Source organism: Haliotis cracherodii, unplaced genomic scaffold (assembly GCF_022045235.1).
Source record: "Haliotis cracherodii isolate W230 unplaced genomic scaffold, xgHalCrac1.p SCAF_1, whole genome shotgun sequence".
Taxonomy (NCBI): domain Eukaryota; kingdom Metazoa; phylum Mollusca; class Gastropoda; order Lepetellida; family Haliotidae; genus Haliotis; species Haliotis cracherodii.
Genome location: NW_027266264.1, coordinates 18,746,551 through 18,771,162, shown reverse-complemented (window position 1 = coordinate 18,771,162; position 24,612 = coordinate 18,746,551). Strand labels below are relative to the sequence as shown.

General features: G+C 39.5%; 1 protein-coding gene across 7 annotated transcripts in view; it reads left to right on the top strand.

Moving 5' to 3' along the window:
* The window catches only part of LOC139473971 (transient receptor potential cation channel subfamily M member 3-like), a 265,126-nt gene that overhangs the window by 168,140 nt on the left and 72,374 nt on the right, over positions 1-24,612 (top strand). For 4 of the 7 annotated variants that reach the window (XM_071256853.1, XM_071256851.1, XM_071256844.1 and 1 more), the window contains exons 4-8: positions 5,201-5,372; positions 15,902-16,118; positions 16,573-16,596; positions 21,486-21,610; positions 24,168-24,339. In XM_071256853.1, the coding sequence (XP_071112954.1) occupies positions 5,201-5,372; positions 15,902-16,118; positions 16,573-16,596; positions 21,486-21,610; positions 24,168-24,339 (710 nt within the window). The remainder of the gene's footprint in view (positions 1-5,200; positions 5,373-15,901; positions 16,119-16,572; positions 16,597-21,485; positions 21,611-24,167; positions 24,340-24,612) is intronic. The other 3 variants (XM_071256840.1, XM_071256857.1, XM_071256868.1) reach the window with 1 other exon arrangement.

The window sequence follows — 24,612 nt, the reverse complement described above, 5'->3', positions numbered from 1 at the left end:
GCGTGTCATCTTAATGTGGGAGGAAAGCCTGAAGTGATGCAGGTCTCAGACGTTTTACCACTTCAGTGAAACCCACGAGCATGGTTATGGTGTTGACAACCCTAGAAACATAATCGGGGTGAATCGGTTTCTGGCATGCCTAAGGAACGCAACTCTGCACAGTGAATCGCGGCGCCATGGACGAACTCAATGATTGAATTCTCTGGTACTTCACTTCTGGAACCTATGATGCAATGATTGAACAGAGTGGCACTTCACTTCAGGAACCTATGAAAGAAACAATGGTAACATATTTCTGCTTAGTTAACAGACAGTATAGGTCTGATGAATACTGAACAAAAGGTTTTATACGCTCAGATGCTACTGTTCTATACCTTTCACTTGTAATTTCTTGCATTCCAGAAGAATACATCATAAAGTTTTCAAATTAGGAATTAGTCATTGTTCTACATATGATATTTCCACCCTAATACATCTGTATTGCTCAATATTCTATGTTGCAATTCTTCCTCTACAAGAACACAATACGTTCCTTGGCGTTGTATGAAGCACTGTCGTAGCCCCTTGCACCCACACACACTCCACACACTGATGCACAGATTGATATTGATTTGACTGTGCTGTCTTCGACACAGTTTGGAGCATAATGTGGAGTATAACACATTTTGTAGACATCTCATTTAATTCCTTGTCAAGCTGTTGCCAGTGTTGGTACAACAAACCTTCCATTCAGAATTCGTCATCAATAATTCAGAAAGCACATCTTCAAGTCTTGCATGTTGCACTTTGAAAATTTGTTGAATAACTCATTTCTGTTTTGTCAAAATATTTTTCTAATGTGTCATCAAATTTGATATAATAGGAGAACAGGATTGTCATAAATGTGTTTTATGAGCTTGACAGGATTAAGCCTTGTGAGAGTTATAAGAAACTAGATGATTATTATCTGCTGGGGATGGATAATGGATAGAAGAGCTCAAAGAACTCATTTTGTGTTTAAAACGGTCTTCATCTCTGGACATATTGCCTGTGGGTAGTAGGATGTTATTTATCTATAAGTTATTACATTGAATTGACAGGGATGACTGCAGTAGTGGAAAATCACCATGAGAACATGGCCTGGACTTGATTGGAAAATTCCCGGAATTAATCATGGATCATTGCAAACTGAATCATGGGAGTTTCAGTTGAATTTTTTTCTATCTATTCCTGTCTAAAATTTTGGGATATTATTGCATTTTGGATTTGCCCAGTGCGCTCTAAGTAATGAAATGCTCATCACGTGATAATTGAATCTCAGGTTTGTTGAATGAGGGCTGCAGCTGAAGTTAGGCAAATAAAATCAATATTGATAGCAGAAACTATAAAGAAATGTGGGGTTAATGGGACAGTTATCAAACGTCTCATCATCAAGACAAACATTATGAGTCTTCAAATTTATATAGGGCCTGTTGTATTGTCACCTCTTTGCATGATTTCTCCCCCTGTCAGCATCTACCAGCAGTATCAGGAAGATGGCTATTTAAAGAATCAATCACACTTTTGTCTGATTTTCGGCTGAATGATCTCTTTATTTGGTATTAGGGATGAGGAAAATTAATTCTGTATGTAAGAATCTCAGGTGTTGGCTGGGTTGATGTTGTAGAAATGAAAATGGCATGTGTTTGAATAGGCTTAATTAGCACTGCTGCAGTTGTTTTGTACTAGATTAGGCACAATATGGTATTTGGAAAGCTAATTAATATATTATTACTCTCACAAGGTGAGGTTCTGTTTGAAGGACTGTTGTCTTATGATCAAAAATTCCAGAAATAGAACTTGGTAGCTGGAAATAATAAGTTATCAAGCCGCCTGTTTGCGCAAAACAGAATGTGTATTTGGAATTGCTATTATAGATGGTAAAATAACAATACATGAAAGAATCATGAAATGATCAAGATTTTCAAATTGATAATGACACTGTATTATCATGGTATAATGTTTACTACAAAACATTGATTGATATTTTTTGTCTGCAAATTATCAAAGACGAAGTTATTCAGTCAGCTCATAGAATTGTGATCACCTTTGTTATTTGGATGCTGAGCTACAAAAGGAAAGAACACCACACCCTGCTAGAAAATTGACCAATATCTTACACATCCGTGCAAGTTTCCTGCAGTGGACAAACATGAGTTAAGAGGCATCAGTTGATGACAGCCATTGAGAGTTCAATCAGTTTTCTCTAAATTTGATTGAAAGATTTATCCTTGAGAATTGCACAGTCATTAGCAATAGCCTGTGGATCTCCAACTACTTCCTGTTGAGTGTACAAACAGACCATACACAGTTGTCGCTTGGCAATAAGATAGTCATTAGTGACAGTTTTGCATTGTTGAGTTTTATGCTATTTCAAACCTATATACATTATTTAAGCTTGCTTGTTGTGCTTGGATATTTGTTGGTAAAATAAATAAATAGTTATAGTTTTTGAACAGTTCACAGTGACATGGATAGGTGTGACAGTGTTATCATGCAGATGGACTTGAGCATCCATTACTGAGATGATGCAAGGCATCTTGCTTATCATTATGAAATTCCTTGCTTGTTCCATCATGTACGCAGGATTCCTGGTAAGAATAGCTACCCGGCAACTTATGCTTGTCATTACAAGCGTCTAAAGGATCGGATGGTCAGACGTTATCAGCGTTTATCATTGATCATGATATTAATCATTGCACATGGGTTAAAAAATCATAAAGTCTGAGGTCATGCAATCTCACGTAGTGTTTTGACTACTCAGTAAAGTCAAACTAAGGAATGAAAAAAAAGCTCAGAAAGAAAAGTAACTTACAACCCTCTTTGACTTACCAAGAAATCCATCCGTAAGACTATGACTGATGGACACTGAAGTTTTAGTTTAACCCCTGCTGCATTGTCTGGTCTTCCAGTCTTGATTATTTTCGTTGCTATATAGCTGGAGTACTATATTCAGGTGAGTGTGGTGTGAAGCACAAACAACCCGTGAAGATCCGGGTTAGCAACTAAGGGTGAAACAATACACCAATATTCCGATGCATCGTCATATTTGTCCCACGATACGATACACGTGGGCCTATTTATCAAAGTTAACAACATGGTATTTGATTTCGTTACGCAATTTTTATTGTACTTTTGCATAGACTCGTTAGTCCAGCCAAAATATAACTCCGTAATTCCAGCCCAGTTTGGCGCAAGGATGGAAACTGGACTCTTGCTTTGGGAAGATGGGGTATTTCTGATATTAGAATTGAGATATTATACACTGGATTGTCGAAGATTAGGCATTCTCTATGAAACCACGGAGAATCGGAAACAAGAGCTGTTGACCATTAAACTATGAAAAATAAATACCATTGCCAGCCTTTCAGTCTTGATACCAAGACATTATATAAACTATCCAGATAATTTAGGTAACCCTTTGACCTTAATTCTTAGATCAAATATTGAATTTGTGAGTACTTTCTGATAGGCATCTATAAGATCACTTTGCGCATTGAAGATCTAATTAACCTAATTCGACAGACGTTTACACTAATTTGAATGTTAAAGTTTGGGTCTAAATTCGGTTGTCTGTACTCTAGCTGACATAATCAACAGATTTGATTATCTGAAACCATCATCCACATTAAGGTATCTGTTTAGTATCTCTGATCACTGTACAAGCGCTTTTGGGGATCGTTAAATGAAAGATGATAAGTGTGTTTTGGACACTGTATCGGCAAGACCCATATTTTATGCTGTAGGGATGGACCGACTCTGTTGTCTAGTGGTAGAGCGTCCGCCCAGAGTGTGGAAGGTCCGGGGTTCGATCCCCGGCCGTTTTATACCAAAAGACGTTGATGGTACTTGTTGTTATACCCTGTCTGGCGCTCGGCATTAAGGGGCTAAAACAGGGACTGGTCAGCTTGGAGTCAGTAATGAGTATACTGTGTCTGAGTGGGGTATTCATGTAAAACTCGGCGTGGTATCTCAGTGAGCTAGCACTGTAAATCGGCATCAGTCTGGACTAGTACAAGCAGACACACACACACACACACACACACACACACACACACACACACACACACACACACACACACACACACACACACACACACACATGCACGTCGCTGTATAAGTGCAATAATCTTGGACGCGATGTTAAAACCAATTTCATCTCACCTGTAGGGATGTCAACACAAATCGAACTGTGAGGTATTTGTATGTTTGAATGAATAAATATAAATGTACAAAACACTTTCCATATTCATAAGAAATCAGACCCATAAAGATCCGGGGTAGAATAGGTCTTCAGCAACCCATGCTTGCTGTAAAAAGCGACTATGCTTGTAGTAAGAGGCGATTAACGGGATCGGATGGTCAGACTTGGTGACTTGGTTGATGCATGTCATCGAATCCCAATTGTGTGGATTGATGCTCATGGTATTAATCACTGGATTGTCTGGTCCAGACTCGATTATTTACAGACCGCCATCATATAGCTGGAATATTACTGGGTGCGGCGTAAAACAACAAACAAACAAACATAAGAAATCATTGTACGATTCCAACTATATCATGTCTTTATGAATCCCTATCAAGTAGGTGTTTGCCAAAATTGTTCATCTACAAAAAACATGGGAACAAGGAATTGCATCAGACATCATTTTTGTCACTGATGAGTCAAATTTGGAAATGTCCTCCACATGTCTACCTGAAAATGTTTTAAAAGCTTTACCTAAGCCTTGAGTGTTGTAACCCTGACCAAACAACTTTTAAGCAAGATTCATACGACACTCTTTGAGATCTTTGTAGAAAGAGCATGCTCGATTGTATTAGTAAATGTTCTAGTTGAACCGTTAAATGTTTCCGCTCTAACAAGAGGGCTTTATTTTTTTACAGCATGTTGCTATTGATTGTACTGAGTTGACTAAGTAAATGAGGTCAAATAGCATCAATGCCATATAGCGTGACATCATGCCAAGGACCAGAATACTGCTGAAATATACCCAAATGAGGCAGTTTGACATGTAGATCATTAGAGGGAAAATGTACTTTTTGTTCATTGGGGAATCATTATGCTACTTTAGAACCATTTGTGAGTTTGTTAGAATTGGTGTCTTTCATGTTACAGACACTCTATGGAGTTCAGAGAATGATGAAGTGCTTGTGGGTGCTGATGAAATGTTCATGCTTGCAGATGCTGCTGTGGGCGTGGGGAGGCATGGCATGGAAACCTGCCTCGACCCCCTGAAGATGACACTCCAAAGCATGATGAGCGATGGCACCCTATCAAGCACTCAGAACCAAGACCAACTGATGCATATGGCACCATAGAGTTCCAAGGAGCACCCCATCCCAGCAAGGCACAGGTGTGTGAAGCTTGTAATGTCGTTTTGTTCGGGCTTTTGTGTAAGGCAATACAGGAAAGAATGTGGAATATTTCACTGTTTTTTGTTTCAATCAAGGCTAAAGCTACAAGGGCTATAGTTTGGTTTTAGTATTTGGGCTATGATGTTGTTTAGAGATTTTATTGCAGTAGCAGAATTTGAAAATCATGCATATTATCCCCCGCCTCAATGAAGTTGGCGGGGTATATAGCAATAGATTTCGTCCATGTGCGTGGGTGGAGGAGGGGGAGGGGGTGTGTTGCTTTGCCCCCCCACCAGAGTCTTTGGCTTTTCACACATTTAGACATCCAGGTGACAGCTATGTTACGTCAGTAATGGAACATAGGACTTACACTTGCACTGCATATGACATGTTTATTTCCCAAGTGGAAGTGATATATTTCAACCAAAGCTGTGTTTAACTTTCTTGTGAAGGAAATAGAGGTATAGGACTTTCTGGCTTTGAATTATAATGCATTGGGGCATGTGTTCCCCATACCAGAAATGATGCCATGAGGGTGGTTGTGTTGGCACTGAGGTTGAGATGCCTTCAGGTGCCTTTTTGTTAGCTGGAGGAAAGTTGCTTCAATCTGCTGTGTATCTCACCAAAGGTATTGGCATCACACTGGACATGTGTGGCCGTGTTTCTGAGGCCTTCTAGAAATTGTCATGATGGGGCTCCCTCTGGTTTTACAAGTACTTGCACACACTTTTCTAGTTAATCTAAGTAATCCTCAAGACAAATTTAGTATTAAGGTCTATTTGTGAGACAAATTGTTTTTCTTCTTTTCCCAAAGGCTACAATGACAACACAACACATTCTACAGTGTGCAATACACTGTGGAATTCAGACCTTTTCTATACTTTAAACTATGCTACCCAGAGGGGTGCACAATCTCACAATTACAGCTGGACACTGCTAAGGTAAAACAATATCTTTTTTATTGAGACTTTAAATAAAGGATATATATAATGTTCCCATTTTATTTAGAATGTGGTTAAATTCAAATACATTAAACAAAACTAAAATTTATCCCAAACAACATTCCATGCAGACCTAACTGGACACTTATACTCAGATATCAAAGCAAAATTAACAGTTTGATGTAGATGGCTTTTCATTTGTGTTGTGTACTGGGGTTTTTAGAATTTGGGATAAAAAAGCCTGAGTAAATGTTATTATAAGCTTTATCTATTGTAATCATCTGAACATTCTCTGATTGTAATTGAGATATTATCATAGTAATTGGTAATTTTTGCCTGCCAACCATCCATACCATTGCCTGCCAACTTCTCATATGCCAATATTACAAATACCATTATGGATTTTAATAATTTCCAGCTGTTTCACAGCAACTATGAATTTTGAACGTTAGAAATCATGCATTCAATTAACATTACTTGTCAGTAGCTGTGGAAGTCAGACATGATGGCTACCACTTTAAATACCAATTGCAAAACATCACCTGATTAATCTCGAAGGAAGATCGGCTTCAGATGACCATCAAGTGGTTCAATAGTACGATATTGAACAGTTGTCGTCATTCTTGATATATCACTGCATCACGGAACATATGTTTCAGAACAATAGATATATCATTGTTTAGTCGAAAAGATTTATTATCAATACACCAGCGAGGACTTGACAGATGAAGGTGAAGATGCCCTTGGTTAACTGTCAGTAAGTGGTACTGTATCATGCAATGTAAGTTCAGCACATGACAAGTTCACATGATGCATGCACTTGCTACATATAGCAGTTTCAGGTTGGGCCAGCTGGCCAGCTCATCCAGCAGATTAGTGAAAGAAGACCAGTTGAAAAGATCACTCATGTATTGTCAGTAGCGTGCTGTGAGATATCTGTTCAGAGAGATGCAGCGAGCAGTGATGATAGATGCAGGATTAACATTAATTTGGGCAAACTTGTTCAAGATAAGACGGTTATAGAATCAGCACCACCAATAAAACTATCGATTGAAATCCTTGTAACCTTAGATAAACACATGAGAAATATCTGAAGCAAATGCAAATAAACTTTACTTGAAAAGCAAACATTCCAAGATGAAGCAATCCTCCTTTTTGGTTACACTATTTCTTGAGGGGGAACTTGAATCCCATTGAGCTCAACTTGGCCCTGTAACTGGGAATTCATGGAGGCAGTTCATGGAATTAGTTAAGTGATAGTTTTACAGGAATATCAGTTATAGGCATGAATCTAGCTTGCTGTATTGATTATTCATAGGATTTCAATAGATATATCCTTTTGCAAGATATATTACAGGAGTGAACTGTAAATGAAAGAAGTGATTTCATTTATATATTCTCTAGCATGACAGTATGTTTATTTCAGGACCCCAATGGAGGCTTGTCATCAGTGAATTGATTCTGTGTGTAACATGATTACTGCTGACCGAGCAGTTTCAGCCCATTATACTCTTACAGATGTCTTTTGTATTTGTGTTACAACACTATCAGTTTGTAATCCCGGTCATTGATCACTTATTAGGTTGCTAAACTGTCTATTTACCCAGAGCAATAGGTCAACAATGACTACAAAGATGTCTCCCAATGATAAATTATTGTATTGACAAGCCGTGTTTATTGCTAGGAGCACCGCCTCAGAGTAGTGTAATGTGTTCAACAATATGCAATCAAGACATTCCGTGTAGGAGGTTTCCCTGTATGTTTTTAACATCTCGGTTCATGGGAATGGCAGTCATCCAGTATTGCAGCTGTATATATATGCTAAGTAATTGGGTAGGGACCAGTCACACCAGTTGACAACAGTGGGGCCATCCACATGTTCTTTTCACCATATCTGTAGATGACGTCAAGAGGGATGGTAAAATATTCCTCTAGCACTGGATGAGTTACTATCAGTAGACATTTTGAGATACTGGGGAAGGTTTGACTAGATATGATACACTGGCTTTGGGAATGCAAACCTAAACCAGTATGTCTGATAATAAGTGAAGGCTAGGGAAACAGGTACTAGGCTATTTCGTAAAGTCTGTTCAATTCTATGACATTTAACCAATTCAAGATTTCCTTCATTCAAATGTGTGTTAGAACACCATGTCATAAAGGCATTATCTCAGATTATTTCAATTCATTTGCCTATGTTTTTAAATGTAAAATACTGAGCATGACTGTCACACAAATGTTATCCATCTTCTCTGAAATGTTTACTGACAAATAGATGAGAACACCAGAAATATTTTTTTCTGTTGGTCAATATGTCATTGTAACAATTCTTACAAACTTTCTGATTTGCTGCAGTAAACCAGTTATTGCATAACGTGAAGAGATTTTCCAATGGATTTCATTAACTGAGTTGGAAACTTTCACTCATGTAACATATAATTCCAGCACTAGAAAGCTGTAAATTTTATCTGCAAGGGACAACATTTCTCCTGGAACCATCATCAATGCATAATTTCCATTTTTAGGACATCTGAACAACTTCATACTGTGAAGAGTTAGACTTCTGCTGAAATTTTATATTTGAATGATCAGAGAAAAAATACTTTCATTCACAAAACGATGTAAAGAATTGAGATCTTGTCAGAATTACTATAAGTAGACGCAGGGCATATTCAATCATCCGACATTTAAATGAAATTTATTTTGTTTCTCCTTGACTGAATCGATCTGTTGCCGTTTGTATGCCCCAGGAGACCAGGACGAATTCAGTGATAGAAACCATTACCTTTTCCTCTGAACAGCTCCTGTAATTTGCACACACATTCTCATCAGTATCTTCATTGCAATAATGAGATGGCCAACACAGAAAATATGAGCAATGGCTGCCCGATCAGACGTGTAAATCCCCACTAGAGTTATTTTCTGGTCTTGCCGAATATTAGCTTGTCATGACTGAAGTATACTGATTTCATTTGACGCCTATATTGACTTGCCTGTCACTGTGGATTAATCTGATGTTGACTGATGGGTCGCTGGTGGACATCGCTGGAAGTGGTCTATATTATTACTGACATAGAGGGTTGACCTGGCTCATTATGATAGCTCCTGGGGGATACATGGTTACACCACATTTATGGGTCACAATCCAAGCCCAGTACCCCTTGATTGGAGGGACGGTAATTTTTATCCTAAAGATTATTGCCCTGGATGATGTTCCTGGCAGCATTTTGTGGGAGTAATCAGTGATGAATGGGCACTGTCCTGGAAAAGAGACTATTCTTGGCTGTACACATCCTCCTGGACACAGGTCCTTGAGAGTGTGTACATCATCGCGTTATGTAGGTACATGGATTGCAGCTGTTGGACGTGTATGTAATTGTGTGTGTCAGTTTGTACTTTCTGGAATTGCTGTGATTTATTTTTAATGGAATCCTTTCTGTCAGTTCTGATGTTGACTTCAAGATAAAAGCTTATGTCACTCTTTATTAAAAGACATGAAAGCAATGCTGGAACAAATTGAATTTACCTCACTTATGATTGTTTTGACATCCTCGAATGTGGAAAAATTGTGTTTTTACGTGTTTGACCCATTTCAGACTTGACCTATTAAGAGGTATATTATGAGTATTTTAACACAGACTGGATTACATTTATTCATCTGTGAAATTGCCAATGTATATCATTCCCCAGAATAACATTTCCCTTTTCATGATTAAATGTCAGACTAATTTAGCAACACATTTTCAAGTAACTTTCTATGTGAGAAATGACTTTGTTTACTACTGCAGGGTACTGAGGTGGACCTTGGGCCCCCCACAACGTGGTTTTTGGGTAGATGGTCATAGAGATGCCACATGTACAGGTCATTACCCTTTGATTTCCATGTTATTTTCAGTTATTCTTGACATTCATTAGGTTTTTTCAGAAGAATGTTTATACAAGTATTTCATCATAAATTTGGATAAGGATAAGTGATTTTTTGTCCCTGTGGGTTAGCTCTAAAAGGGTCATCTTGCCATGTTTCAGTGTAGCTCTCAATTGTTTTTTGGTCCCTGTGGGTTAGATCTAAAAGGGTCATCTTGCCATGTTTCAGTGTAGCTCTCAAATGTGTTTTGGTCCCTGTGGGTCAGATCTAAAACGGTCATCTTGCCATGTGTCAGTGTAGCTCTCAAGTGTGTTTTGGTCCCTGTGGGTTAGATCTAAAACGGTCATCTTGCCATATGTCAGTGTAGCTCTCAAGTGTGTTTTGGTCCCTGTGAGTCAGATCTAAAACGGTCATCTTGCCATGTGTCAGTGTCGCTCTCAAATGTGTTTTGGTCCCTGTAGGTTAGATCTAAAACGGTCATCTTGCCATGTGTCAGTGTAGCTCTCAAGTGTGTTTTGGTCCCTGTGGGTCAGATCTAAAACGGTCATCTTGCCATGTGTCAGTGTAGCTCTCAAGTGTGTTTTGGTCCCTGTAGGTTAGCTCTAAAACGGTCATCTTGCCATGTGTCAGTGTAGCTCTCAAGTGTGTTTTGGTCCCTGTGGCTTGTCTCCAAAACGGTCATCTTGCCATGTGTCAGTGTAGCTCTCAAATGTGTTTTGGTCCCTGTGGGTTAGATCTAAAACGGTCATCTTGCCATGTGTCAGTGTAGCTCTCAAGTGTGTTTTGGTCCCTGTGGGTTAGATCTAAAACGGTCATCTTGCTATGTGTCAGTGTCGCTCTCAAATGTGTTTTGGTCCCTGTGGGTTAGATCTAAAACGGTCATCTTGCCATGTGTCAGTGTAGCTCTCAAGTGTGTTTTGGTCCCTGTGGGTTAGATCTAAAACGGTCATCTTGCCATGTGTCAGTGTAGCTCTCAAATGTGTTTTGGTCCCTGTGGCTTAGTTCTAAAATGGTCATCTTGCCATGTGTCAGTGTAGCTCTCAAATGTGTTTTGGTCCCTGTGGCTTAGCTCTAAAACGGTCATCTTGCCATGTGTCAGTGTAGCTCTCAAATGTGTTTTGGTCCCTGTAGGTTAGATCGAAAATGGTCATCTTGCCATGTGTCAGTGTAGCTCTCAAATGTGTTTTGGTCCCTGTGGGTTAGATCTAAAACGGTCATCTTGCCATGTGTCAGTGTAGCTCTCAAGTGTGTTTTGGTCCCTGTGGGTTAGATCTAAAACGGTCATCTTGCCATGTGTCAGTGTAGCTCTCAAATGTGTTTTGGTCCCTGTAGGTTAGATCGAAAATGGTCATCTTGCCATGTGTCAGTGTAGCTCTCAAATGTGTTTTGGTCCCTGTAGGTTAGATCTAAAACGGTCATCTTGCCATGTGTCAGTGTAGCTCTCAAGTGTGTTTTGGTCCCTGTAGGTTAGATCTAAAACGGTCATCTTGCCATGTGTCAGTGTAGCTCTCAAATGTGTTTTGGTCCCTGTAGGTTAGATCTAAAATGGTCATCTTGCCATGTGTCAGTGTAGCTCTCAAGTGTGTTTTGGTCCCTGTGGGTTAGATCTAAAACGGTCATCTTGCCATGTGTCAGTGTAGCTCTCAAATGTGTTTTGGTCCCTGTAGGTTAGATCTAAAACGGTCATCTTGCCATGTGTCAGTGTAGCTCTCAAGTGTGTTTTGGTCCCTGTGGGTCAGCCCTGGTGGGGTTAACTTCCTATGTTTCAGTCTAGCTGCATGTTTTTCTGTCTGAGAAGAAACATGTAAGCTTCCCATATACTACTGAATTGTGTCTGAATCCTAACTAAGCAGTTGTCCAGGTCTAGGCAAGACAAAAGCTGCTCATGAGCCCTAACCGAGACTGATGGAAGAACCTAGAGACTTTGACCAATAAGTCAACAATTCCTCACTGGGGAAGCGATGGAGTCAAGCACAGGAATGTCCTGCATCACCTCCTGAGGGTTGCCTGTCGTCATGGTTTTGAAGATCATAAGCAAATTAAAAGTGTTTTAACAGATATGTATTTAAGATGTTTTAAGTATTTTGAACCTGTTGAAAATGTTCATACATTGCCAAAGGCTAAATTCTGTCAGTCAGAAAACATTTCATTCATGTTCCTTGACTTTGTTGGAAAGAAAGAAAAAAATCTCTGTGTGATAAATTGGATTACCTCAGTGAAGTCATGTCAAGAATTTGAATGACGGCATTACTTTGAGACAAAGTAGTTTCTTTACTTTTTTTCTTTGGGAGAAGTATTTGTCATCCTCCTTCATTCTGATGGAAATAAGTAAAGGAACATAGGAATGGGAGCATGTTTTTTATGTGAACACTTCAAACACTATGATCTGTCTTATTTTTTGTGGGGCGGTCAGGTAGCCTAGTGGTTAAAGCATTCGCTCGTCACGCCGAAGACCCGGGTTCGATTCCCGACATGGGTACAATGTGTGAAGCCCATTTCTGGTGACCCCCGCCATGATATTGCTGGAATATTGCTAAAAACGGCGTAAAACCATACTCACTCACTCACTCATTTATTTTTTGTTTAACGCAGCACTCAGCAATATTCCAGCTATATGACGGCGGTCTGTAAATAATTGAGTCTGGACGAGACAGTCCAGTGATTGACATCATGAGGGATAGGATGACATGCATCAACCAAGTCAGCAAGCCTGACCACTCGATCCCGTTAGTCGCCTCTTAGGACAAGCATAGTCACCTTTTGTGGCAAACATGATAATCTTGAACGTGGCATTATACACCATTTGGACTTACAGTAACTGTCTTATCTTGTCCAGATTACTATGATATACATTGTTGCACAATTTATACTTGAATATAGAAGCGACAAAACCATTCCGTAACTATAAGCAATCTCTGCTGAAAACAAAGTCCATTGTATAATATCATAAGCAGGTGTTCAGGAATCACTATCAAATAGTGATGATACCAGGTGTACACGAAAAGGTGAGCGTATCCAGCCCCACCAGTGGCCCCTATCACAAACACATGCAAAGGCGAGTCAATTGTTCATCTTAAGAAACGATTCCAATTTTCAGTAGATATCATGCAAGTCAACTTTGGACTTCAATCTGGAATTTGCCCATGAAGAACTAAGCATGTATGGATAGATTACTGACTTTTTGAATGACGGTGTTAACACCAGCAAACCCCTTCTCCCCCAAATTAGGAAAAACAATTTTGATTTCTTCCAGATACAAGAACACATAAATCATAGACTATGTTTGAACAGGGGATTAGAAATTCCTGTGACGGTTTGAAATGATTCTGGTGACTTGACAAATTATGTTTGTTCGTATGTTTTGTATAGTACTCAGATATTGTTGGGAAATTAATTCAAACACTACTATTTGTCATTATAAACATAAGAGGAGTTAAGTTATGTACAATGGAATAACAAAATTTGGTCAGTAGTAACATTAAAACAACAGCAATAATTGATCTTTTAACAAAATTGATCTGTTCTATGGGTAACGGGTTAATAGTGTTTAGATAACAGATCCGGTAATAGGATGTACACTATTGGCAGATTACTGAGTGTAAATCACTAAAAGTTGTCATGCGAAAAACTCTCATCTTTCTTCAGACTGCTTAAAAAAATTAATAAGCAAATAAAGAAAAGCAATTGGCTATTTCATAAGGGAAACTCAAACACATCAAAGACAAACACAGCTTATTGGATTATGAATTGAACTTAATGTGTATGACTGTGGCAAAACATAGGGTGTATGTGGACATATGTTCTACAACTACTGTCAATATTGAAACCTTGGAACAGTAGTTAATCTGTACTGTTTCCGATGGCAGTGTAGGCTAATGCAAACATTTCGGCATGATCTCATATTAGAGCAATAACATACTAATTAAATTTGTGGATAAACTGATGGTGGACAGAAAAGATTTATGCAAGAGGAATGCATGATGTGTGGGCATAGTTGTTGCGAGGGGATAGTTGAATGCTGATTGGTATTCTTAACACCCTAAGGGAATAGAGAGGGAGACTATTGTACAGACAACTAGTGCAAATTGAGATTGCCCCTTTGTGCTGTCATTATGGAGTGTTTCCTAGAAATTGTTTAGCTACTTTGAAACAGGCAGTTAGATTAAGGAAATGGAATTAGGAAGACTGCCCTGGGAAATTGTTTTTGATCTATGTGTATGTAGATTTACACCATAGGGATAGTTGAGCAAGAATTCACTTAGATACAATTGACGGTTGGTTTTGGTTTAAGAAAAAAGTTCAGAAATTTAAGAAGCAGGTCATCTTTGTCACTTGATTGCATTAACAACTTTTTGGAATGTTTGTATGAGTCAAGAATAATTAGACATTCCGTATTGAACCCAACAGGCATCCTGGGAGTGTGTGGTTAAGTAAGGTAATTACATAAAGTGAATAATGTCATTTGGACACGGCTACCAGAATGTATTCTTTCTATACTAGATGAAAACTCTGTGTTACTTCCAAGTGAACACCTAATCATATATGAAAGTCCAAACAAGTTCTTCCTCCTCAATAACAAATCACCTTGGAGGTTTAATCTGTGGTGATACCTGACAATCCTGTCAACAAGAATGACTCGCATGACTCCACACAAGCAGAAGTGTAAGCACATGTTGGTAACTGTCCAACTGTAATTAATATACAAGTAATTACTCTTGATGAGGTCAATATCCGAAACAAGGACCTGAGGACCCGACCCCTGAGGTGGTCTGACTGGACTGAGGCAGCTTGTGTTTGTAGTCCTTCCAAAACCCAAATCATTATTCAGTGTTCAAATGGCTGCTTGTGTCTGCAGCCCTTCCAAAAGAGAAACATTCAGTATTAAAATTACCACTTCTGTCTGTAGTCCTTCCAAAAGACAAATCATTATTCAGTGTTAAAATGGCCGCTTGTGTCAGTAGTCCTTCCAAAAGACAAATCATTATTCAGTGTTAAAATGGCCGCTTGTGTCAGTAGTCCTTCCAAAAGACAAATCATTATTCAGTGTTAAAATGGCCGCTTGTGTCAGTAGTCCTTCCAAGAGACAAATAATTATTCAGTGTTAAAATGGCCGCTTGTGTCAGTAGTCCTTCCAAAAGACAAATCATTATTCAGTGTTAAAATGGCCGCTTGTGTCAGTAGTCATCCCAAAAGACAAATAATTATTCAGTGTTAAAATGGCCGCTTGTGTCAGAAGTCCTTCCAAAAGACAAATCATTATTCAGTACTATAATGGCCGCTTGTGTCAGAAGTCCTTCCAAAAGACAAATCATTATTCAGTACTATAATGGCCACTTGTGTCAGAAGTCCTTCCAAAAGACAAATCATTATTCAGTGTTAAAATGGCTGCTTGTATCTGGAGTCATCCCAAAAGACAATGTATTATTCAGTGTTAAAATGGCCACTTGTGTCTAGTCCTACACCATACACACTACACTCCTGCTGTATCATCAGTCATCTTCTCATGTATGTCAGAATCCTACCACTATTCCTGGATGAATTTTGCCGTTGCAGGAGTTATGGAACGTCAGGTGCTCAAAACTGCCGATCTAACTGGCTGCTTATATTAGAAGTGTTTACTTGATACATATCAGATTCAGAATGACAGCCTGGAACTGACCACATTGTGTTTCAATGAAGATTTCAAAGCCCAATTTTACATCTCTTTAATGTTAATTTGCAGTATGTCAGATTGAGCAGCTTTGACACACGCCCTGAGCAGGTTCTCCATCTCCTGCAAAAACATTGGGGCCTTGACTTACCCAAGTTGCTCATCACTGTACATGGTGGCATCCTCAACTTTGACCTCCAACCCAAGCTGAAGCGAGTGTTTCGCAAGGGCCTCCTCAAGGCTGCCAAGACAACCGGAGCATGGATAGTCACAGGTGGAACAAATACAGGTAACTACAGGAAGATCCTGATGTTTGTGTCACCTCTGCAAACTGATTATCCTCTTTTAATTTTTGGGATGAATTAAGAGAAGCTATCAACTTTCCTTATGTGCACGACTTTTACAAAACTTGCTTTGCCAAAATTACGCAGCTGATTTTTACTTTATTGCTGAATAATTAACTTTGCTTAGGGGATCATGTTATTTATTTTTGAAATTTTCTTTCAGTTATCTAGGGTAGGCAACATTTTTCTGTCACATGGGAATATGACATCGATCCTGTATTGTCAATAACAATCTGTTCAATGTCAAAATTGCTTATGCAAAATGTGCAGAACCTAAACTGCAATATATTTCTATGACTTTGGACAGCATAGCACTGAAAAACCTGAAGCAACTTCTTTTCCCACACATGCCGTGTTCATCAGTTATACTGAATGCTTGTTAATACTTTCCTGTAATAGACATTGGTTCAGCTGTGCTCCCAGGTATGTAATTCTCACTTTGTAGCAGTAAGTCACAGTTGTGACAGAGGATCCTGTTTCACTGATCAGTACCTACCCTAGATCCTGTTTCCCCTGGTATATATCTAGCTTCCAGCTTTGTATTGGTCTTCACTCAGTTTTATTTAATTATGTTAGCTATCATAGCGCAGTGGAATGCTCTTCATGGTTTCACATACGCTGGGAGATTTAGGGTTGTATAGTGTAGAATTGTTTTAGCATTTTGTTAGGAATATGTATTCACACAATGTTAGCATGCCAATAGGTTGCTATGAAACATTTTCTCATGATTGTAGATTTAAAAATGTAGATGTTTCCTCAAGTATTTCATTATTTTTTTGGGCTCACCTGACTGAAGGTCAAGTGGTCTTGTCTGGCAGCTGGCATCTGCATCCGTACACATCGTCTCCCCAGAAACCAGTAAATTAATGAATCTGAAATTCGTTTCCACCAATGATAACACATATCTATTAAGGACCTTTACTTTGTCTGTTTTTTAAGATGTGAAGTATAATATGATATCCTTAAATGTTCCAACAATTAATATTGACCTTCATTGGACCTTTACCTTCTCTTAAATTTGAAAATGCAGTCTAGGATTATAACAATAATTTTTTACTTATCCTGCATTACTCCTTAATGCATTTACTGCTTACTTTATGACAGAAACAGAGATGTGGGATGGTCCTAGGCTGAAGAAAAAAAGTTGTTCTCAACAAGTCTGCTGTCTGAAGACCAACCTCGCACAGCTGCCATGTGATCAACGGAAGTGACGTCACGTATCTTCACATTTCTGCTTGTCACCAGATAGACATGTTGTGTCTTCCTTTGGTCCTCAAATTTGTGGTTGGCACTTTGCTTCCATGTTACATTTCTTAGAGATTCAAGGCAGTCATTACAATTTTCAATTCCCGGCTAGGTATTATATTGTATATATATTATAAATACTTTAAGCTGCTAGTGGCCTTCCAATGCGCTTGTTATTTAACACAATAAACTCTGTTTTTCCAATTTAAACCTTGTTTTTTTTTATCATGTTGCAAGTCTGCTTTTACATAATACAACTTCATTTTTCATGCGTAATTTATGCTTGTGCGTTGCATCAACTGTCGTGGTAAAAAGTCATCACGCTAGAAGGATGTCGGACTCCTAGCAATTTTCCTGCCATCAATCCCCACATTATCACCACACAACCCTCTACTTCGGGTTGAATGTTACGTACTGTTCTCGAGACAATCAACATTCATTTGCCACCGCCACGCACCAAGGCACTGGACTAAGTTCTTTACCTGTCTCTAACTTTCAGGCCTCACTGGCCTCTACTGTGACAGTTCCAGCTATGACCCTTGCATGCACATTACGGGCGCTACTACCAGGCAAGCGCTGGCGCACACTTCTAACCTGTCAACGCCTTCAGACACCTCAACCTAATGGTTTACCCCGATTGCGGCGATGATGAACGCTTTGGGGGTATCTATGATAGTTGCATCTCCTCAAGGCCAGCTTGTTAATGTGCCTCCCATTTTCCCGCCTGCATCTCCAATGTACGCACAGCCTATGGCGCCTTACATAGATGCTATGTTTATTTTGGGTACCAACTTGTGGACATCTGGATACTAACTTCATGCAGTGCATGTGGCAGCAGTTAGTAACACAAATGTATCCATCGCATGCACCTGTGTCCCAGCCGCCAGCACCTATGGTGATGTATGCACAATCACCGCCGCCATCTACCCCAGCACCGGTGACAACCCAAGCACCTACAACTATGCTAGCGCCTTCTGCAACACTGTCTACGACATCTACAAAATCTAGTCCAGCACATCCCCGGATGTCGGAACATTCAGGGAGATGCTTTATCCAGACCAGACAGGGTGGTTCACACGAAGTGGAGGCTCCACCCAGAGGCATTTCAACTGGTGCATCAGTGGTTCTGTCAAACCATTATAATGACCTCTTTGCCACGCATCAGAACCACCATTTAGCAGCCCTGTGAAGGGTTAAAAGTGTATGCTATTCCACCTCCTGTACAACTTCCCAGGGTGATAAACAAATAAAGGCAACCAAGGACCTCGCTCTGATCTTGGTCACGTCCTGGTGGTTGGCGAGGGGGTGGTTTGTACATCTCGCTGAAAACAATCCACTATCACTGCCAAGATAAACCTACTTATCCACCCTCAAAGCTAACTGCCACACCCAACGCCAGGCAGATTTCATCTGCTTGCTTGGCCCTCCTACGCTCATTCAGGTTTGAGGATCAGAAGGCCAAATTTCGTCCCCTGCTTGGGATTTGAATGTGGTATTTCAGGGTTTGTGTGCACCTCCGTTCGAGCCTCTCCATCCTTTTTCAACCTCACCAAGAAGACAATTTTTCTCTTGGCTCGAGCCTCAGCAGCAAGGGTTAGCGAGTTTCATGCACTCGTTATTATCCGTTTCCGTTCCAAGTAGTTCACTTTGGGCTATGATGGGATTCTATAGCTAAGAGTGAGCTACAGGACAACCTGACTGGTCTTTCACCATTTCAACAATCTCTATGATTATGGGGATTGAATATATGGAAAAACTCTTATTGTGCCCTGTGAGTGAACTAAGAAAGTTTATCCGATGCTGCATGACTAGCCATGGTACACGGAAACAGTTGTTTGTTCACGTATCCCAGACGTCCTCTACCAAAGGCTTTTGCAGCACCATATCTCTATTGTTACGCACAGTCATCCTTCAGGCATACGTGATCAGTAACCTTGATCCTCTGAGAGCGAACAATCCTCACTGCACTGAAGTTTGGGTTCTATGGTTATTGCTCAGCAGGTGACCAAGCCCCTACGCAAATGATGAATTCCTCCTGTCCAGAGCCAGTCTTACCTGACTGTTTTGACACGCCCGTTAGCGCACGCCAATTTTTTCTTACTGATTTTTACCTGAACTTCTCTGCAACTCTCATTTTCTTTCCATAGACAGCAATACCGATCGGTGCTGTTGACGATTCGTGACGTCACATCTGTTTTTCACTTGGCATCTAGGGACGGTCGGGTCGCCTAGTGGTTAAAGCATTCGCTCATAACACTGAAGATCCGAGTTTGATTCTCGACATGTCTGAAGCCCATTTCTGGTGTCCCCCACCATGATATTGCTGGAATATTGCTAAAAGCAGCGTAAAACCATACTCACTCACTCACTCACTCACTCACTCACTCACTCACTCACTCACTTGGCAGCTGTGCGAGGTTGGTCTTTAGACGGTAGACTTTTTGAGAACAACTTTTCTTCTTCAGCACAGGACCATCGCACAGCTCTGTTGCTGTCATAAGGTAAGCAGTAGATGCATTACAGAGTAATGCAGGATAACTATATACAAATGTAAAAAGTATTTAGATTTTATTCATTTTCTTCTGACACTGCTTGACCTAGAAAGGTGAAATCTGGCATACATTTTCCTTCCAATGATGACAGCTTACTTTGTTTAAATTGTTGGGATCAATGTAGGTGAGCTACAGGGCCATGACACTAGTTTTACATGAATACTGCAGTATGGAATTATTTGACTAGTTCAAATCCTGTACTTCTCACCTCCAAGATAGAAATTATAAGTCCAAGATGACTTCAACAGTCAGGCATATGAGTGGATTTCTAGCCTGTCCTATTGTACATTGTAGATGTCAGAGGAACAGCAAATATATATGTAGGATATAAACAGTTTATGTTTGACTTTAAAGGAAACCATGAATGCTTTATCAAATATTCTCATTTTGGCCTTGATGATCCTTTTATGTTGATTATTTCAATGGGTTTGCCAGCTGTTCTGGTATATGTACACTGTATGGTGTTGGAAAAAAGGCACATTTGTCAATGGAGTACTACACAGGACTATTGATCACAGTTCCGTTACAATGTTATTTCATTTCATTTCGTCTTCCAAAGGTCCCTGATTCTCGTCACTGCATGTTGCTTCAACTGTGGTTATCTTTACAACTGTAATTTTCTTTCAACTTCAGTGGCCTAAGCAAATTAAAGCCTATGACGTCTCTTGTAATTATTTACAAAATCAAATAATCTAGAAACTGTGCAGTCAGTTGTCATGCGGACTTTGCTTCTTGAATATCCTGTGTTGTGTTTACTATGACACCATCTTTAGCATGCTTGCATGAAAACAAGATGGCTTCTACTCTGCAGACAGGTAACATCATCTCTACCATTTATGCTGGTGGTTTGTTTTTTTATTTTTTTTAAACTGTCCAATGTATATGAAAAACCATTGAATTCCAGAGTAGTAGAAGGGCGATTGGGTGGCCTAATGGTCAAAGCATTCGCTCATGATGCAAAAGACCAGGGTTCGATTCCCCTCATGGGTACAAAGTGTGAAGCCCGTTTCTGTTGTCCCCTGCTGTGATATTGCTGAAATATTGCTAATAATGGCTTAAAACCATACTCACTCACTCACTCAGTATAGGTCCCCAGTAGTCCATGCTTGTGGTAAATGCCGACTACAGTGAGATTTTTGTGATCACAGTGTGACCGGGTTGAGTCCAGTCATTGTGCCTGATGATGTGGGTTGCTGCTCATGACAAAAAATGATAGTCGACAGGCCCAGATTCGATTAAATAGCTGAAATATTGCTATCAATACAATCAGCAGGAGTTTCCTATTCATGGTTTGAATGTCAAATTCTTCCCTTCTCTTCCTCTAAATGTCAAAAATGTCATTGTGAAATTGCATGTTGTTGACAGTCACTGATGACTAAAACTGAAAAGAAGCTCACAAATTTTCAATAAATAATGACAACCTTACTTAAATCAGAGATTGTTTTCTGTTGTGATTTGTTCGTGATGGTGATTGAGCGTCACGATATGTGTTCAGTTTGTCATTGCGTGTTGCAGGTGTGACACGACATGTTGGAGATGCCATCAGTGACCGCACAACTAAGGCCAGGAACAAAGTGGTGGCCATTGGGATTGCCCCTTGGGGGATTGTCGAGAACAGAGAGGACCTCATAGGGAGGGACGTGAGTTGTCCGTTCTGCAACACTGGGATTAGTTTGTGATTAAGCCATTTTGAAACCATGCATCGTCTTGTGTTCCAAAGTGTGATCTTCCATCATCCTGTGTTTAGAGTCACCTTGTGTGGTCATATGTGACCATGTGTCAACTTGTTATGTTTCCCTGTGTCTCACCATGTGTCATGATGTCATTGTAAGTCAGCCTGTGTTTTCATGTGTCACCTTGTTTCATCATGTGTATCTTTCATTCCATCAGTCACCATTAATATTTGTAATTTCACATGATAAGATACAAAGGGTTGCTGAAACGTTCTGAGCCTAACTGTGATGGACCTTGTTCATTGAACTGGTTGCTATTTACTTTTCAACATAATCTCCCCCAAGGTCCACACACTTCTGCCAACAATGTTAGAGTGCCTGGATCCCACTATTGTAGAAAGCTTTCTCCTGGTTGTGCTAATAGGTTCTCCACAGCGGAAATGACATCATCATCATTTGCATAATGCTTGGCAAACAGTTCTTTCTTAAAGTTTAGTAAGAGGTAGAAATATGACAGTGCCAAAGCTGGAGAATGCAGACAGCAATGCGGTGCAGCCATGGTGATAAACTTGCACTGGTGCATTGTCCTGGTGGAACCTTTAGTGAGTTTTCCACGGCATTCCTTGACGTTCTCAGACAGTTGCCTTAGCAGATTGTCAAGTATCTTTTAATGGTCTGACCTTTTAGGAGGTAGTCCTCCAGAAGGATTCCTTTGGAATCCCAGGAAACCTTGAGCTATTTCCTTGCCAGATGAGGGAACAGACTTTGCCTTCCTCGGAGGAGGAGACGTTTCCACTGCTTTGACTTTTATCACTTTGCAGCTATGTCTTCTTCTAAATGTGCTCACAAGAGATGCTGAAGCTGGAGTGTTTCTAATCAGTCATTATAAACCTTGGAACCAGCATCCTGAATCCTTTGTCAACACTTTTATGAGAAATGCCTACTGTATTGGCTATGTGACGTGTGGTGACTCGTGATCATCCACAATCATGTCAGGTATTTTATTAACATTTTCCTTAGTGGCTGCAGTTGAAGGGGTCTTCCTGATCTCGGATCATATTCAAGGCTGCCGTTTCCCCTCTTGAACTCCGCTGCCAACCTCTTAAAAGTGTCATGGAAAAGAACGTCATCTCTTCCAGGTCTCCACATGCATCAGGGCAGCTTATTATTGAAAAACGCAACCTTATGTTAATGTCTACCTGGTTGTATGTTTGATGCAAATGCAGTTGTAAGCATGGACATTATTCGACTTAATTCATGAAAACTGTTAAGTGTGTACTCAACATCCTTCATAGTTAGGCTCAGAACTTTTCATCCAGCCCTCGTATTTACGTGGATGTTTTTATTCTCACAATGATCCGTGAAACTGGAGCTGTTGTTTCCAATACCCAAACAAATCTGACAAATTAAAAAGGTTAACTTATTGTTTGTAGCATCATCATCAACATTACTGCTTTTACCAGATCAAATGTTGTCTAGTTTCAAAAGTAGTATTCTGTATGTGACAATGTGCTGTAACTCTACATGGATGACTCCAATAGGTTTCCCTGAAATATATATATTTCTAAGAAAATCATCCTCTATCAATTACAGCATGACTGGAGGAATTATTCTTTTGAGAAATCTTTTGAAAAACAAGAATGCCTATACCATTATCAATCATACTTTGAGAAGCCAATCTTTTTCCAAGTTGAGATCAAAGGTTTGAGACTTTCCACCTTCTTGATACTTCAGAGTCAGTGGAATTATATTTTGGCGCAATAAAATCAATGTTGTCTTGCCTTTTCCTTGACTTTATTGTGCTATTGATCACTTTGAGTCTGAGAAAAGCAGACAGCAAAAATACACGGTGCATATTGTTCCGGCCGATGCTTATCCTTATGTCTAAAATCTCCTGTTGCAGAAGATTTACAGCACAGATTCCGCTTTAATGTGAATTAATTCCTACCTTCAAGGAGAAGTATTTGTCAATTTTCTCTGCTTGATAGATTGTGGTTTAGGGGTTTTATATTTCAATTAGGTAAATATATTTAGATTGAATTAGAATTCAGTCAAATTGAACTAATTGATCACCACCAAGTGCAAACAGTCCACAATTGTTTATGTAGTCTAACCAATGAAAGACACATCTGTTATATCAACTTTCGTGGATAAGTGATGCATTTTTCGATTTTGGGGACTTGTTATTTTTCAATGGCACCATTTTGGATAATGTTTGCTATATAAGGCATGATGACGTCAACAGACACTGTCTCTATTTACTCATGCATACTTCATCATGCTCACTGTGGTTTATGAAAAGTTATTTAGTTTTAAATTAATACCAGTCAATAACATCCTTGTCTTACCAAATCATGTATGTCTGTGAGGAGATATCAGATCTTGATATCATTAACATGTATATAAACCTTTTTTGAGGATAAAAAAGAACACATCCTTTACCCCAAGGTATGTCATTTAGACTAAATAATGATGATACATGTATTTTGCATCATGATGACAACATTTCGACTTCTCATTTCAGATTGTGGTCCCATATCATTGTGTATCTTCACCCAAAACCAATTCAGCCGTCCTTAACAGCAATCATTCCTACTTCCTGCTGGTAGACAATGGAACCATGGGGAAGTATGGGGGCGAGATTCTCTTCAGGAAGAAGTTGGAGAAATACATTGCCCAGCAAAAAATATGCATAAGTAAGCAGATTGTCATTTATGTTATTACATCTTAAACAAAGTGATAATTTCATAACGGGCTGAGTACTTGATTTTTGGCGAGATGAGTTTTTCATCTGAGGGGAGTTTCATGCAGTCTGGATTGTAACAAATCTGCAGCCATTTCTTGCAGAGGACGGACATGCCCAAATCCTTTGATCGCAGGTTCTCAATCCCATAATTCAGGATTTTCAGTACCATATCCATGTTTGTTTGACCAAAGTGGTAACCAGCGAAGACCTGCGTAAGTTTGGG